Here is a 19468-nt window from a genome sequence, read left to right on the forward strand (position 1 = left end):
CTCGAGGGAACTGACTATTAAATTTTTCAAAAAATAAAGTAATAAAGATTGTTGCCTGATAATCTTACTTCACTGCAAGACAGCAGTTCTGTGCAGTAGAACTATTTTAACATGAATGTAAATGCTAAAATAAGATAATAAATATCAATATAAGCTAAAATAATACATTATATTGAATATTCCTGTATGGAGATTTTACTTTATTATAATAAATTATATATGTAATTCTTGGAAATAGCTAAATTAATAACAAAAACAAATGTATATCAATCAATTCAGTCAAAATTTCAAAAATTATCCTAAATATTTTTTTCGTTTCTATATTTAAAAATAAACTAATACTTTACCTTGTAACGTTAAAATTTTAATGGAATTATAATGTTTTGATAAAAATAAATTTATACCTTGTAGATTTTTTTGTTTAAAAATTATCTTGATTACATATAGAAATACATAGACATAATTCAAAGACGATTTTACCAAATAAACTGTTAAAAAATAGCATATGAGTATTAGTCACGAGAATTTCCTATGATTTATTTTACAGACAAATAAATTCTGTTTTGTTTTTGAACGATCGATAATAACTACAGTTCATGATAAATATTTTATGAACATAAAAAAATTGTTGGAAAGTAAATTACGAGTATCCAGTCAACATGAGCTGAAAGTCAATTTTAACGTTAAATCTAGAAATCACCTCTCAGGTATCTATCGATGACTTCGGGATAATTCCTAGATTTGGTGTTTGATGAGTAGTTAATGGAAAAACTTTCAAAGAATTGGAGATTCTGAGAAATCCCTGCTGTTATAAAGGCAAGGAGCTTTAACTGATAGTTTTTCTTAGCATCAAATGAATGTAAATGGTGATGTTAACTTAATTGTCTGTATGATTTCGCAATGAATTCTTGTGCTATTTTAAACGAATTAATAATAGAAAAACAAATATATAATAATAGTTAATTAATTAAAGATAAAATATACTACAAGCAGATTTATGTAAACCATAAACAATACGTTCCTTTACTTTTAAATTTAGCGTGACTACTCGAATCGCCATAAAAACTAAACTGTTATGCAACCCGATCTATAATGTTGTTTTGTATATGTCTAACTCTATTACGAAATGTACTACAGTTTACTACATCAAGTACAGACTAATACCCCTATTATGATGCGGCTATATACATTTATCTAAATTGTAAAATCATCCATTTATTCTAGTCATATATACTATCAAGAGATGTTTAATCTACATATATATATAGTAATTAAAATCAATCAATCAATTAATATTAATACTAATTAAATTATACAAAATTATTAATTATATTCCACTTTAATTTTCGAAAATAATCACGTATTTATAATAATTTAAATAATTCTATAAACTATTTTCACTTCCTGTTCCGTTAAACACACTATAATTTTAGTCTCTACAGTAATTTATCATATATAAAATATTATTTCTACAACTATACGCTGTTAAATGAGGCTACGAAAGCATATTAACCGGTGATAATATCACCCGTAAAAAATGATATACAGTAGTACATACGTCTGACTTTCTTCTGCACCTCTAGAAGCTTTTTCGGAAGTAAGGATATGGAAAGATAGTTAGATTTTCTCTGAAAATTCCACATCTTCATTTCTGACTGCACGTGTATAATATTACAAACGACGAACACAGAGTGGAAAGTTACACTGGCGCCGTACAACAGCTTATTCTGATATAGGATATCTATCGTGGTATGTCGTTCGCCGTCTGGATTGCGTGTCCCCCTCTCCTATTGATTTGTAAAGATCCATAAATAGTTTTTCTTTAGATCGAACCAAGAAAATTCACTATGTGAACAAATATTCAAAATCGGGAATTAAAAGTTATACAATGGAACCGAATTAGTCGTTGGCTGCAACACGTGATATCCCGTGTATATTTAATATTAACGTGACAATGTGACTCCACCGTATCTATTTTAATATGCGGAATGCTTCAGGTGACTTTAAATTTATTATTATTACAGCACATGATCTCCACTTCTGAGAAAACCAGATAAAAATTTTAAGCAAAGTATTTTTGAAAAATTGATGAAGTAAATTACATTTTTCATTAATAATAATAAATTATTCACGATTAGAATAATATAAATTACGTCATTTTATATTAATATTTATTAATTATTAATTTGTGTATATTATTTTTTTTAGATAATTTAACAAGCTTAGTAAAGACTGTATCGTGATGAAAACTAATAACTTGTACATCAATTATATATATAGACAAACTAAGAAAGCGTGACATTGCGACGAATGCAGTTAACAGGAATTTTTAATGTCAAGACAAGCTCATTAAAGCGTAGTATATTAAATCATTAAAGCATCGACGATATAATTAAGCGTATTGATCATATTTACACGCTTAATAGAGAATTATTTAACTTTCAATAATGAATTTCACGCTATTCTGTTAGAAGAAACTTGTTTAAACTGATAATATTATATCACAAAAGGTATTCGGCGTTTTATCTTCGTAGAATTGTGATAAGAAAAATTCTTATCACAATTCCTGGGAATTATACTGTAATAGTTTTCAACATTCAAATTTAAATAGAAAACTCGCAAACACTATTGAAGAAAACTGTCCACGATAAAAATGCTAATTCTTTTATTAAAATGTTGCTAAATCTAGTAAAAATTTGTTAGTTCTTCGTTAAAGGAAGAAGAAAAAGAAAAAAAAAATTCGTGATAAACTACAAAGCAATCTATAAGATCTCTTTTACGATATTCTATTAATTTAGTAGAAAAAGGGAGCGATTGTTAAGATCGATTCATAGATGAATAGCTCAATTTATTGAAGGAACAGCTTTTCAATTGTCAAGACGGAAGCGAGAGTTATAGACTTGTTTGCATTCCATAAACCTCACCATTGTAAGATAACAAATAATTGCTGTCTATGAACGAATCCGAGCGTGAGTGAAAATGGAATTATCCTTATTACGGGAGTCTCTACAGCGTTATAAAGCATTGAAATGGCTATAAATGAGTGTATGATATTTATTTAATACCAGATACACTAATGGGAACAGAGTGGCAAAAAATAGTATAGCAGCGATTTTTTTTTTTTTTTTTAGACAGAAACAGTAGAGAACAAGAAAATCGATCGCGGTGACATGTTCTACTTTCGACCAAAGGTAAAATATTTCTAGTTGGTAGCATTATTGCTACTTCGCTATTAACTAGAAACATCGTATTCTAAACAGCATTATTGCTTCTCGGATACGTTCGAAAGTATTTACATTTTTTAACGTTCGTGACTAATTTAAATCGATAGTGTTTCTGAGGAAATTTATAATTATTATATTTAAATATTTGCATATTATAATTTTTATCGTATCTCAAATAATTTCGTTTATAGAAAGATTTATGCAAATTAGAATAACATAATAGACCCTATACATTACAAGTGAATAATAATTTTAAAAATTCAATTCTTGGTAATTTTAAATAAAATATATAGAAGAACTATATTAATTTAATTACAACGAAATAAAAAAAAGACCATTAAAATTTTAAACTAGTAAATCTTATCTTGTTTAAATTTATTGTTATCGTAACTTTTTAAGTGAAGTTTAAAGAAGGTGAATTTGTTTAAGTGTTAAGTAACTGCCATAGGCACAAATGCTAATTTTATCTCAGACATTAAAAGTTGGATCTTTCTTTAACCTATAAAAAAACCGATATAAAGTAAACTAAATTGGAATTTATGCACCACTATATTACAAATTCAAATTATGCTACCGTAGTAACAGAATATTGATAGAAAACGTGTCTGGATAATTTAGTTTACATGAATTTTCAACACGCATTTGTGCAGAAATCGAAGCTATGGAGAGGGAAAATATACGTTTATGAAATATTAAAAGAAGTGTTATAATCCATTTTTATCATATCTTATTTAAAAATAGAGATAATCAGAATTATTTACAGAAGAAAGACTATTACATCAAACGAGACGTGATAGCATCTGTTTAGTTTGACAAGATAGTAAGCCGATATTTCAACCCATACAACAGTAAGTAAACTGAAGGAAAAAAAAAAATCTCTTCAAGTGTTTATATATTCCACCAAGCATTAAATCAAATAAGATATTTTTCAAGAACAGCTATACAAGAAACAATACGTCACAAAACATTAGCTATTGCGGTAACAGAACGTTTTAATTAGATTATTAGTTATAAAATTATGTTTAAACATACCAAATAATAAGGATTTAAGTTCGGAAATTCTCAAAATAAATAAACTATACCCAATACAACATAATACTAAATTAAACTAAATAAATAATGGACGGAAAATTGACATGCGTAACAGGTGTTGGGAAGTGGCTGTGCTGTTCTACGAGTTGACAATATTTTAACAACAACAGGATGTATCTGTCGTCGAACGTATCGAATTAATATTTTAACTTAAATGTTAGTCAAAATTTAAATGTATTAATTGGCATTAACGAAATTTTATGATTAATTGACATCCCAGAATAGGAAAATTCGTCAAAAATTACTTGATACTGACTTGTCTTTATTTAATTTTTTTCTTAGTAATAAATAAATAAATAAAAATTACTAATTTGTTCTGAGAGAAAACAGGATTTTACTAAAAATAGCTGATAAATAAAATTTATGATTTATAATTGTCTACAGATATTTGTAATGGATTTAAAAAATATATTTTTCAAAGAAAATTATAGACATATTCCATTAGAAGAAAAAACAAATAACTCGTGAATTTATAATTATATTCTAATTCGTAAATTTTATTTTATTTTTTTTTGTGAAATTAGTTAAATCAAGATTATTTTTCCCTAAGAAATAGTTTCTTTTTCCAATTAATCACGGGAAATACTTTTAATGCATATTTCCTTTCTTCAAATGTAAAAAAACATATTATTTTCAAGTAGTTAGAGATTAATAAATATTAACTATTTCCTTAAACTTTCCAATAGGTTACTTTCGAACATAAAGAATGTAGATATGATAAATATACAAATATCAAATTTTATACACGTATTAAAAATTTAAACACTTCTATGCGTAAATGCATTTTTAACATTAATGAGAACAAAGAAATATTCAAAACTGCGAGCAATATAAACATTTACGACCAGCAGTAAACTTAATAAACCTCATATCCGATTCTTGAGAACCTTTAACTGTAGCGATACTCATGAATAAGCTCATTCAATAATATTTCAACAAGAGGAAAAAGCTTTCAAACTAAAACGCATGAAATGAAGTTTTTACCCTTTCCCCGTTGTTACGTACATAACACGAGAAAGTATTGTAATCGTGTGTATTTCTGTGGATATATACCATGCACACATATATGTTTATGAACGTATGTGTTAGTATCTATTTTATTTAATATCTAAGAACGGGGTAATGATTAAACAACGAAATTTGGAATAGTAACTTGTACGTAAAGAGTATCGAATACTATTAAATTTTGGAGTATGGGACTCAAGTGGTGGGGAAATACAGTGGTGTCATGTGTCATATCTGGAGTAGGGGTCGGACTTTATGAAAATTTTACTCGTTATTGGCATTTACAATATTTTTAAAAACACGAAATTAAGCCTTTTTCGTCTATTTATAATAATTACTGTACAAAAGTTATTTTTAAATAACAAATCATAACATAACACCATACGCAATTTTAACTTTGAGCTAGTGTCAGAGTTTTTTTTTAAATGGGAAATTTTTATCATAATTCAACAAAAATTACTCCTTTTAACTTTGTTATTATTCAAATTATTGGACTTTCTAATACTTCCCTAATTGCTCCAGTGCCCAGAAAATCGAAGAAGAGCCCTTACTAGATTCTTTTTATAATTAAAAATTAATAAAATCAACTTTTATAAGAATTTTGTCTCATAAATACAGTAAAAATTTTAATTATTTCGATTCTATTCGTGTTATAAATGCATATTTTATTAAATATTAAATAACAAACAGGCATCAAACGACGCAAAAAAGTAATTATCTTCATCGAAATTAACGCATTAAATTAGAAAATGCATTAAAATATATTATAAAATAAATAATTCTCAAACAAATTTAGTTTTACGATATTAAAATTGTTTTACTCGCATTTTACATCGCTTATATAATTAAAAGTAATTTTTCTTGATACATTTAGCAGTACATAAATAAATAAAAAAGTTTTCATTAATCTTACTTTCCTTTAGAAAAATTCTTTTTGTAATATTGCAGACAACAAATTAAGGTGAGAAACTGTTTATAATAAATTACTATTCAACTTGTTTCCTTAAATATTTACTGGTGACGTTTATATCATGTTTTAAATTTGCGCTAAAACATAAATTTAAATAAATCAAGAATGACACTATATGTTTATAACCTCATTATAATAACTGACACAAAAAAACTATGGATTTTTACAGTTTAATATCCTGCTTACATTTCAAAAATTTAATCTGTTTTGGATTTTTGAGCTAAAATAGCTATTAATTTGATAACTTTTAAACAGGAAAATATATAGTTAAGAAAACATTAGCATTTCACTATATTGAACATATAGAAAATTGTCTAATTAGAAATGAATAAAATATAAATTTGAAAAATGATAAATATATTAATTTGATATATATTATATATATATTATTTAATATTCTATTATTAAAGATTGATTAATATTTAATTAATCCTTAATAATAAAATTATATATTAGATTAATATTAATATATATTTTATGAGTTAGAATTAATTAAGATTAATATACATTTAATATTTTAGATAAATTATATATTGTATATCAAACTAACAAGATAAATACTGTATTTATAATCTTTTCTGTACTTTTATTTTCTATTGTAAAGATATTTATAATTAAAAGTATAAGTGTTTATATGTAAATAAACAGAAACATAATAACCTGGCAGAATAAAATAATTTTTATAAATGAGAGCTATGTATATTGGAAATTTAGGTTTGTTAAAACTCATTTGTAAATTTTGCAATGAGTTTTAACAAATTTAAATTTACACTATTTATTCGAAATCTTCTGTAATATATATTAATCATTTCAACAATATATTTGTTATAATATTCAAGTATTAAATGTAATATTTTTATATCAAATATATATTTTTTAAACTATTAAAAACATAAAATTTTGTTTAGAATTTCTAATATATAACTGAGAAAAATACTTTTTCCAGTCAAAAATGGATATATCAAAATTCGATTGTTCTTTATCTTTACAAAATTCAATTTTATATGGTTTAACTTAACTTCTGATACTAGAATATCTGGGTATTACAAACTCAAAATATGAAACAAAAATAAAAAGCAATATTTTTCAAGGAGAGTGCTTGAAGAAAAACATGAAAAGTTTTCTATCTTTCCTAAATTCTTACCATTTATATTTTTAATTACAAATAATAAACAGCTGTCTGGTAATTGTGCAAGTAATTGCTATAATTACATCAAATTCCCTAAATAATATTTTTCAAAACTATTTAATGTAACTTTTTTTAACAAGAATTATCAAAATTTCCTTACTCATTAACTGTCTAAACATTAGTTTTGAACATAATTTGATTAATTACCCTCTTAAAAATTTCCACTTTAGAAACACTTATCTCAAAAACCAGAGAAAGTTTATATATATGAAGCAATTCTTATACTTTAATACACTGTAGCATAGTTTATTTATTCCATTCAAAAGTAATTTTTAAATTTTTTGAAAATTATTTTAAAATAATTAAAAAAAAATAATTCAGTAACATTTTTCTTTTGTTATGCTAGAAAGAAAAGTTTAATTAAAAAAAAAAAAAAAACTAAATAGTGAAAGTACATTACAGATGGTGGCATTCACACCTGTGACAAATTTAAATTAATCTTCAAGTCAAATTGATGTTAACATCTAATACACGACAACATACAGGCTAAGATTAATATTAATACATCAATTTTTAATCTATTGAATTTTATAAGACTATTTTTATACGATGCAATTATTGTTAATCAATCAATCTCTAATTAATTTTTTTAAATATTTCCATAAAAATAATTTGAGACGAATATTGGCTTATGTTATGCAATATTAACAGACTTTTTTTTAAATTTGTTTTTTAAAATGTAAAAAATATGTTAAAATTTAATTTAGTCCATATTATAATTAACTTTTTTCTAAAGTAAAATTTGATACCTTTTAATTCTAATTTAATTTTACTAAAAAAATAAATAAATAAATAACATTCCAATTTAAAGATCTGTACTTACTCTAAATGGTTTAATTTAAAAAAATTTAATTATAATTATATATAAATAAATATTTAATGTATTTTTAAACAAACAAACATACTTTTTAATTTTGTAAAAAACTTGTTTTACTTCATCATATACATTTTAAATTATATTTATTTTTATTAGTAAATTAAATTTTTCTAAAAAATAATTTTATTAATGTAAAATAAATATCTTTTATATATAAAAAATAACAAAAATAATCAATTCGTTAAATAAAATTAACTATCTTTTTAAATATTTTATTCATTTCACAAATAAACTGTTTAAAACTTTTAAAAATTTATTTATGTTTAGATTGTTTCTAATGAAACTAACGGTAATAAAAAATATATATATCTTTAATTATAATTATTATTATTTCAAAAGCCATCTTTTAAAATATTTCATGAATACAACAATACAAATAAATAAATCAATAGATAAATATAGTGTATACATTTTTTAATTATGAAATGCAAATAATTATGAAGTAAAATTATAATATATTTTTAGAATTTAATAATAATCAGTTAAAATAATTATTCAGAAATATGTTAAATTTTCTAAATAATCAGTAATTTAAGGAAAAGAACAAAATTAATATAATTATAAAATTTTAACATTGTCTATTTAAATTATAAACATGTAAAAAAAATATAAAATATAATTATATTATGTATAATTTAAGAAAATGAATTAATTTTAGTTCTGAATTTCACTAGTAGGATTAATAAATAGTTACAGACGATAAAATTTAATATGCGAATAAAAACTTTTTTGGAATTTTTTTGTGTGTACAGATAGCAAATGATTATTTAATTTAATAACTGGACTACTCCCTATTTTACAAATTAATGATTTGTTTTCATTTGTTTCCATAGAGACAACTATTTTATTGCTAACTATATACAGTTATATCTTTAAATTCACTAAGGGGTAAACTCAAACATTAAATTCACAATATTGATAATTTTACAGTTATAAGTAGAGCACATTTTGTTGAATTTCTTTTTTTATTGTTAATATAATAACTAACATAAATTTTATGAAAATGTTCTTTTTCATTTTAATAAATAAAATTATCTTTCTTCTGATTCTTCGGTTCATCAATTATGAATTTTAAGATAGGAAATTATATCTATCCAAAAAATCAATTTCTCTTATTCATATATACATATTTTATAACTTTTAAAATATATTATTAAAAGTTTATATAGGGACTTTTATAAACAAAGATTTCAATAAAAATTGTAAAGGATGAAATTCCAAAACATTATATGATGAAATTTTTATATCATTTCTTTGCATCTTTAATGTATATAAAAATAAAGCAGGGTTCATTTATACATAATTCTTTGGTTGAATGCCAAAAGAAAATTTTTCTATTGTAGAAATCAATGTTTATTGCTATAAAACACTTTTAATATATTTTTAAGGCAGGGGAATTATTAATACTTGACATGTAACAAATTCATAACTTCAATATTAATTTACACATATAAAAAAAAATAATTATTTATTGCATAAATCCTAATATTTAATAAATACAGGATCATATTTATTCAAAAAAAATAAATGTATGCATTAAATAAATGATATAACTCTTATATTTAGCATGTAAATATAATATATTTATATAGCAAATCCTGTGATTTGTTTATATCAACCATTTATATTGTAATTTATCAATATTTTAAATATATTTCTTAAAGGATAAAAAAAATGCATTATTTTTTTAATAAAAACTTATTATGTAAATTAAGTGTTTTAAATGCTTTTATAAATTAATATGTATAATACAATAATTAAAATTAATAAATAAATGAGAAAATTTAGTTAATTAAAAATGATTTTAATGAATATTTTGGTAGTTTTGAAGAGTAGAACTGAAATATAATTTTAAAAAATTAATAAAAATAATAATAATAAATCATGCTTTATGAAGGAAATTTTCTGTTTAAAAGTAATATATAGCACTTGAAACTAAGTATTTTAAGAAAGACTTTCTCAAAAATGTTCAATGTTGATAAAATTATATTTATTTTTTATGTTTTTATTTTTTGGCATTGTTTATTTTCTCAGGTAAGAAATATATAGATGAAAAAGTTTAATCGTTTCGGAAAAAAATGTATTTTTATTCGTATCACTAAATAAATCACGCTGGAAAAAAACAATGAAATCGATTATTTATAAACTTTTTTAAGTGCACGCGCGCTAACTATAATAAAAATAAAAGAACGAATCAATGGTAGAATTATTATTAAAATCGTGCGATAAATATGCTTATAGATGCTATATATATGTAGATACAAGTCAGGGAAAGCTCGTGACGGTGCGCGTAACCGAATCGTTAACGAAAAGGTAGAAAGGACAATAGAAAAGCGATAAGGATTTTTACCTGTGTCCATCTTTGTACGGACTGTAGGGGAGAATACGACAGCGAAGAACGAGTAAACTAAATACTGGACATGTCAAAGGAACATCTCGCTCGATGCGATGCAGGAGTGCAGCCGGTTCAGATGGCAGCACCGTCTGACGGCCTGCGGAACATTACTCAACGTAAGATCCAATCACACTGACAAACAACAACACACTACTACAATGAACACTGGAGAAAATCTCTTCCGACCTATTTATGTCGGTCGGATTAAGTTAATTTGTTAACCGATTATATCAATTGTGTTTTAAAAACCATTTATAATATCGATATTATATAATTCGAAATTGTCCGTAGAGTTAATTAATCGTTATACATTTTTAATTATTTTGTAACTATTTATAGCATCTTTTCTTTATTTCCTTTACTGAGCTTAAAATTGAAATATGATTACTAAAAATACTAACGTTTTATCTTATTAATGTGTAATTACTAATGCAGCATTTCCAAGAAACATTTGCCTTTTTTTTTTTTTTTTTTTTTTTTTTTTTTAATAAAGATCACGTTATCGTGCTTTAAAAATTGTTTGGCCTATTTAATAAAAATATGTATTAAAAAAATAAGATGTTCACAAAATTTTTCCAAAAGGGTATAAATAAAATTAAAATACATTTTCTGTGTCATTTATTTCCTTTATATTTAATTGTTTGTCTTTTATATTTTGATATAATTAATTCATTATCTCATTGTACAAAACTAAAGTTCTCGGTAGATATTCGTGGGTTTACTTTATCCATAAGTGATAAACTTAATATTGATAAACCAATGTTACCTTGAAATTTTTAGAAATTTTTATCCTTGTATTTTTATAACAGTTTTTTTGCATATTTATAAATACTGCTGCAGTAAAAACTGTTCAAAAATGTATATTTAAGTTCAATTAAAATTAATACGATTGCAAAACTTCCTAGGAAATTACACTAATTTTTCCTAATTTATATTAAAAAAAAAAATACTGGAGCAAAAAGTTGCCTTAATATCACGTATATTTAATAAAAAAGGAAATTTCGCAAACTTTGCTAGAAATAATTTGCTAATTATTTAAACAGAACGTGATTTTAACCTCAAAATAAAATTAAATATTTAAAATAACACTAGCCAACAACATTAATTTAAAAAAAAAAGTTTTGAGAAATTTTTAAATGACGATGCATTAAAATTTTTATAATTGCTTTCCAATAATAATATTTTATAACTTTCAAAATATTTAGTTTTTATTAAAGTTCTCTAGTGATAATAAAGATAATAAATAGACAGAAAATCACTGTTTAACATTAAGTGTACCACTTAGAAAGTATTTATGTAATGTCTGTGTTGAAAAGATTTCTGAGAGAGGCACAGGATATGAATAAAAAACAAAAATATTAAATCTGTTGGTTTAATTATAAAGCTAAACAAATAATGTAAAGTAGTACAAAAGCTTAGTTTTGTTTTATTCTACTGGTGATTCTGTTATCTCCAACTGAATTTGTATTTAGCTTTAAATCATAACAATACTTTAATATATGAGCATAGTAATTACTTAAAAATTATTGAATAACTATTTAAATAAGATTGAGTACTTCATTTTAAATCATAAACTTTAGAAAAGTAAATAAAGATTAATTTTACCAAACTGAACATTACAAATATTTACCTATAAAATAAACGAATTGAATAATAAAAACAAGTTATTGCATACGATTAATAAATTACAACAATAAATTTTTAAAATATTAATATTATTATTTTAGAATGTATGTATAATATAATCAGAAATATTTTTCTTCCATTATATATATCATTTATTCAGTTATCATTAGTTAAACGCATAAATTACGAAAGAATTGCAGAAATTATTTTTAAAAAAAATTAAATTTTTAGGCAAATGAGTTTATAAAAATTAAAAATGGCATTTTGTTATGTTTATTTTTTTAAATACAATACATTAAGCTCATAAACAACTTAAAAAACAACAACAACAAAAAACAACACATATTTAGCAATTCATCTTGTATTGTCCTTTTTCGACAAATCTATCCTCTACAAGAATTTTCTCATACATTATATTTGCTCCTTTTTTTCCCTCTTGAATTATGTTCCAGAAATATTTCATATTTTCATCCATGTTTACGAACGTATTAAATTTTAAAAAGGATTGAAATGATTTTCTTAATCTTAAAATCAATTTTGAGGTCTTTATCATTTATCAAGAAAATAAATTTTTCAACACGCTTTAAATAATTTCTCTAACAATTAAAAAAAACCGATTATTTTAAAATAAAAATAGCTTCTTGTCATGCAAAATCTATATGACAATAATAATAATTAATATTTTTAAAAAATATTTATATTCATCTCGTTTTCCATTAGTATCAATTTACTATTACATTTTTTGGATGCGTGTCAAAACTGTAAATGACCTTTTCTTATAGATTTAGCGAAAAAAAGAAGAAAAAATAAAATAAAAGAGCAGACAACATTGCATGACTTTTGTTTTTAATTTTTTTTTTTTTTAATAATGTACACATAAGATTAATATATAAGCAAAAGTTACACTTACATTTGTTACAAAGTTTACACTCCGCTAAACTGTTTTTTATGTAACGATAAACTGAAACCATTTAGTAATACAATTACTCTATAAACAATAAAAGAATATTCTTTGTAGCTTTCCATGATAACAAAATACGTGTATTTTTCAACCATCGAGACCTTGGTTGTCACGTCACAATCTGACCCCGATCTTTTAACCTTGAGATTAAAATTAAAAAAAAATTCTAATAATTGTAAAAGCTGACTTTGTTGCATTTCATAATTAATACTATTACTACACAGTTTTAAAATAATATTTGTTTATATTGATTTTAGTCATTGGAAAGTATATGTTGTGACTATAAGAGGACGATGTAACTGTCACGCAATTTATGGCACATATTAATTTCGTTACGTCATTAACTGACGAAATAATTTATATTTATTTAATTCGCAAATTTTAATTAAATAAAAACAATTATTTTCGCAGCGTTCAATTTCAGCTATTTTTAGTTTTGATTTATTTGTGTAAATAAACAATAAAATATTGTTGCATAAGATTGCATTGATTTTTAAAGACTTGTGTGATGAAAACTAAATGTATTGACGTCATAAAACGTCAGATTATTCACACGAATGACATCATAGAACGTACTGTGAAATTTAAAACAATGGAAATATACGTATGAAAGCTGTCATTTCGCTACTGGATACATAGCTGTTGACTGGAAACTTCTTTAGTTACGAGAAAAGTGGCATGAATTTCACGAATTTTAGATATTTTTAAGCACGAAAACTTTATTGAAAGAGAGAGATTTAATGTGGTGCCATCTGTCAGGCTGAAAGTTTAATACGGTTTGTTTAACCTTGTATTCAGCTTTGCCTTGAAATGGTAGATGTAAAATATTTACTTGTTACATAATAAAAATACTCTATAATATTTGTGAACTTTTCAGCTAAATTTCAAATCTGAATTGTAAATTCTGAGAATTGTTTTAAACACAAAAAAAAAAGATTGTTATAACGGGAAAAATGATTGACGTAAAATAATACTTCTCGATGAAAGCAGTTGTTTTTGTTATAAAATCATATTTATTTTGATCCTTATTACTAGTTACATCCGTCAGAATAGATTAAACTTTCATTTATTTTATCGCTAACAATTTTTAAGTGTATTTTAGCAGCAAGTGTTTATACCGAAGACAGTCTGTTTCTAAATACACAATAAATTCTTAAGACATAAAACAATGCTCTAATTGTTTTAATATAAAATATTATGCACTATTATAGAAGGAACTTGCATGATTTATATTGATCTATTCAAAAAATAATACGCTACATTACAAGAAAGTGTTAAGTGGATGAAAAATAAAGTTAATTTAATTCCATATAAAGTTATTTAAGTTCGAAATAGTTTAATTTCTTTTTCTATGGCCGTTAATTTGTCAGTTGTAGTAGTAAATATTATTTATCTGTAACTTTATAATTGCTTAGACTTTAAATCGCAATTTTACAGATAAATGAAATACATTACGTTAAGTAAAAATTATGCCGTATGCTTAGAAATTAATTATAATGGTCATTAAATAACTGCAAGCCAAATTAACCCCAATTAATTCTGAATGATTATTATTAAACGAGATTACTTACATTTATATTCAGATACAACCTGATAAAATTTATATATAGAAAACACAGGAAATTCGATTACTCCTTCCATGATGTTACTGTTCTAAATTATGATAATTCTGTACAATTCTAGTTGAAATTTCTATATAAAGCTATAAATTTCGTTCTCCTAAGCGAAAGTTCGAAAGATTGAATTAAACTTAATAAACTTTTCCAACAACATCGACGTCAAGGACAATTGCTCAGTTTAAAGCGAATTTAAACTTTTTTTCCTTTTAAAAAACTATAAATAAATATGAAATAAACTCTCCTGTATTATATAAAATACTTCATTATATGCTCGCATTTTATCACTTAAACTAAGTGTAATTGTGAATTGGAATAATTACCTTAATAGGCACAGAATATTTTTTAAAGAAGGAATTTTTATCTTAATATTTTTTTCATTTTTAACTTTTTTATTTTATAATTAAACAGCAAAACAAACATTCTTCATTTGTAAGAATTAGGATGATATTATGAACTTCCATTGGCTAGTAAAATGTGCTCATTACTGTAATTCAGTTGCTTTACTCTATCATTAATAGTTACAGCACTTTCGCATTAGTTTGAGGTCAGGTCATTTACAAATAATTGCCTTCTATTTTCTTCATAATTATTATTTACAAGGTCCTAAAAATTATATCATAAATTTTTTTTGTTCATATATATATATATATCGACCACTTCTTGAGAAAAAACTGATACTGAGTAAAGAAAAGATCGGATTTATTACATTTTTTCATATTTTTCCTTATATTTTCATAACTTTCAAATTTACAAAAAAAAGTAAAAAATATTCTTAAGAATAATTTTAAAAACCTCTACTTAGACTCTAACTACTATATAAATACCTATAAACATAGAGAAAAAAGGAAAAAAAAAAAGAAAGAAAGAAATTACATTCATTGTTAGAATTTAATTCAACGTTAGAAACAATTTTTTTTCGTTTAATAACCTTATAATTTAATACAAAATTATAACATAATTACTATTTAACATATTAATCATTAATGACGACCATAATCATGTCTAAATATAAGTTATATTTAATTTAAATATAATTATGATATTAAAACTTTTTAACATCTTCAAAACAACATTTTAAATAATAGAATTCTGTTTATTAAATTACAATACAGTTGTTATTATACTTTGACTAAAAAATATTGATTTTATATGCGATTTATCGACTAAATTTGAATTTTATTAAATGTTTACTTTATAATCTACAAATTAATATTAATAATTTATGATATTGTAAAGTAGCATATTGTATTAGTATTATAAATGCTAATATGCATGATATATTAATTTATTTACCTGTTAATTAATACTTTATTATTATGTATTAATGTAATAATGTAGGCCTACTTAATAAAATACTAATAAATACTAATAACTGTGCACATCGAGTTTTATGAAAGCGTATTTTTGTAAAGTATAGAAATCCAAAATGACAAGTGATAAATTGAGAGATGCAAAAGGATATTCAAAGGATCAGAGAGCTACAATTGGAACAATTGTAAGATGTGGGATTTGTGACGTATATTTAGCGTAGACGAAAACATCAAAATACACAGATCGAGGCACATTAACAAGTGAAGAACTGAATAAAACCACTCGTAAACAATCATTCATTAATGAATCATTTTCATTAAACTCCTGGTGGAAGCTGGTAACTATACTTGGAGAGCAAAGTCTAGGGGAAAAATCAATGAAACATTATCAGTGAAGTTAAAAACAACTTAAGAATTCGCAAAAGTTGCTGGCCAGTCTGAGCAAAAATCTTAATCTTGAGAAAGTTGCCACAAAAAGTAAACTTTATACAGACTACTCGCCAAATTACCTCCTCTTATATCATTAGATGTAGAAAGATACTTTTCATTAGTCTATATAAGCATTTTTTGGGAGAGAGAAAAATGAATTTTTATCACTCAATCAATCAAGAAGCATAACATTCACTGTAACAAGTTTTTGATGTAGGCTTAATCATACGCTAAAAATAATGGATGGAAAGGTGGTCTCTTATGTTTAATTTAAATCTCACCCTACTTTAGTTTAAATGTTCTAGTATGTGGAGTAGTTAGGCTATATAAACATGCATATTTTCTAGCACCATTTTGCACAGTTTTAGCAATTTTTCTGTCTGAAATTCCTCTCCTTAATAATTACATTATTTCAGAAAAAATAACATTAGATAATAGAAATTGTTAGACAACAGACGTGCAATAAGATATTATTTTATTGACGTGAGGGGTTTCGGGTTCGACTTTCATAATTTTTCATGGAAAGTTCAGATGACAATATCATTCATCAACGTCATCAAGAAGTCGACCTATCGTTATAGATTTGTTTTAAAAAAGGAAAGAAAAAACAATAAAAATGAAAACAATTAACGTAATTTTAATACAGTACATAATAAAAATTATTGAATGAAATAATGCAATTAAAAAAGGTGCGACTATCTATTTGCAAATAAAAATAATAGCTTTATAAACATCAAGAAATCTATTCTAGATTTATTAAAGTTTTAATTTTTAAAAAGTCACTATAAACTTGCTATCTGAAAATCAAGATAAATAAAATGATGAATGCCTCGAGTGATACTGAAGGGTGATACAATCTAAATCTAAAAATGAATGTATTCTGACCTATATACTTAACCTCTAAATTATAAATAACTCGCGAAAGATAATAATTAAAAAGTTTGATATTTAAGTATTAAAGCATTCGATATTTATTAAAAATCAATAATTTCGCATTTAAGAATAAATGAGTGTTATAGTCTAATCCTGAATTCGTCGATTCATGGATTCGCGGATTCTAAAGAATATTCCTGGAATATCTTGCAAATGTGCGCAAACGGCCAAGACTTTTCCAGATTATCTTCTTGACTGCTTCCTGGAATACCTCTCTTTGGACAAGTGTGTCTATTACAATTTGTTTCACCATAAACGAGATACATCTCAACCAGTTCTTCAAAAGAAATATTATTGTCTATTTTGAAGGAGAAATTCTAATACGTATACGAGAAACAAACGAAACTAGGCCTACCAGTGGCCAAGCGGTTCCGTTCCCTGAATACCAGGAGTTCGCGCTTCGCCCGGACTGGATGGCCACGTGGAATTTTCTGGGTTTTCTTCACGCCTGTAACGACTAAATAGGGGCCAGTTACCCTTAAAAGACCTCCCGGAAGGCGTAACGTCCATCATAAACGCATACAACTACTATTCCACGATAATTACGTCACACTTTACCACAGAGCGACATAGCCTAGAAACTCATGCCCAACTGGCCGATACAAGACAAACTTGAAGGTACAGAAGTTACCGGTCGATAGTAAAAACCACTATCTTTTTGAAAATTTTCAATAACTCTCAATAAAATAAAGGTATTTTTATTTAATGTATATATCACAACATAATAACACATTTAATTATATATAACAGAACAAAATGTTAATATACACCTGTAAATATTAAAAACATAATATTTAATATCTTGTATCAATAAAAAATTGTGATTATCAGGATCCTGTTTAACAAACTGTATCTCATTTATTCAATTTCACTAATATAATTGTATAGGGCCCATATTTTATTATATATAATAATATTTATGTTTAAAAATATTTTATTTGATGTAGACTACAATGTAAAAATGAAAACATAAGATAAATGAAAAAACAATTTATATTTACAACTATAATTAATAACTGAAAAGAATAATTGAGCATATTATAAAACAGGAAAAGATTAAAAAAAACAAAAACGAATGTCAATGATTAATTATTTTTATTTATTTTTTTTATTAATAAGAAATAATTCAAAAGCAGAAGTTAAATTAACACAAAAGACAATGCAATTAGCGAATTGGCAAACGTTATGACTTACGGTCTTGCTATAGAGTAATTATATGAACTTCATAATTATTCTGTAGCACTTTAAACTACTCTATAAGCACTCTATATACATTAACGATCTGTAAATTATCAATTTTTATATTATTTTACATTATATTACAAATATACATGAAAATACATACATATAAACATATTCACACTGTTCTCTTCAACCTTTGCTATAACTATGAAAGAGAAACAATGAGGAAATATATCCCTGTATGAGGTATACATATATTTTATCATTTAATAAAATCTTTCATTAATGTAGCGAAGGAATTCGAAGCTGTTATACAACACTATTGCACAGATATTTAATATTTTTTTATTTTTATTTTTACAAATTACTTAAAATAAACGTAGAAAACAGTTTGGATTTTCCAAGTTTTTTTCATTTTAATTTACCGTTTGTTTTATTTCATGATATTTTGATTTAAACATTTAGTTAATGAATTTTTATTTCGAATTTATCATTTTTTTACTTATACTTTCAATTATAGCTCTACAGGTTTACAATGTAATTAGTATATAAGAATGTGTACAGTCCATTTCAAATATTCATAAAAGATGCTCTATTTTCTCTGCAATTTTTAACCATATTTTTAATTTATTTAATTTAAAATATATGCTCTCCAT

General features: G+C 24.1%; 1 protein-coding gene across 9 annotated transcripts in view; it reads right to left on the reverse strand.

Moving 5' to 3' along the window:
- Positions 1 to 15108, reverse strand: part of LOC136983798 (multiple C2 and transmembrane domain-containing protein-like) — a 122112-nt gene extending 107004 nt beyond the window's left edge. For 3 of the 9 annotated variants that reach the window (XM_067280655.1, XM_067280656.1, XM_067280658.1), the window contains exon 1: positions 1559 to 2059. In XM_067280655.1, coding sequence (XP_067136756.1) covers positions 1559 to 1649 — 91 coding nt within the window. In that variant the 5' untranslated portion in view covers positions 1650 to 2059. Of the gene's footprint in view, positions 1 to 1558; positions 2061 to 10707; positions 10854 to 13288; positions 13480 to 14910 lie in introns of those variants that run through there. The other 6 variants (XM_067280651.1, XM_067280650.1, XM_067280654.1 and 3 more) reach the window with 6 other exon arrangements.
- Positions 15109 to 19468: the final 4360 nt, after the last annotated feature.

The sequence above is a fragment of the Centruroides vittatus genome, unplaced genomic scaffold (assembly GCF_030686945.1).
Source record: "Centruroides vittatus isolate TY-2023 unplaced genomic scaffold, ASM3068694v2 contig_888, whole genome shotgun sequence".
Classification (NCBI taxonomy): Eukaryota; Metazoa; Arthropoda; class Arachnida; order Scorpiones; family Buthidae; genus Centruroides; species Centruroides vittatus.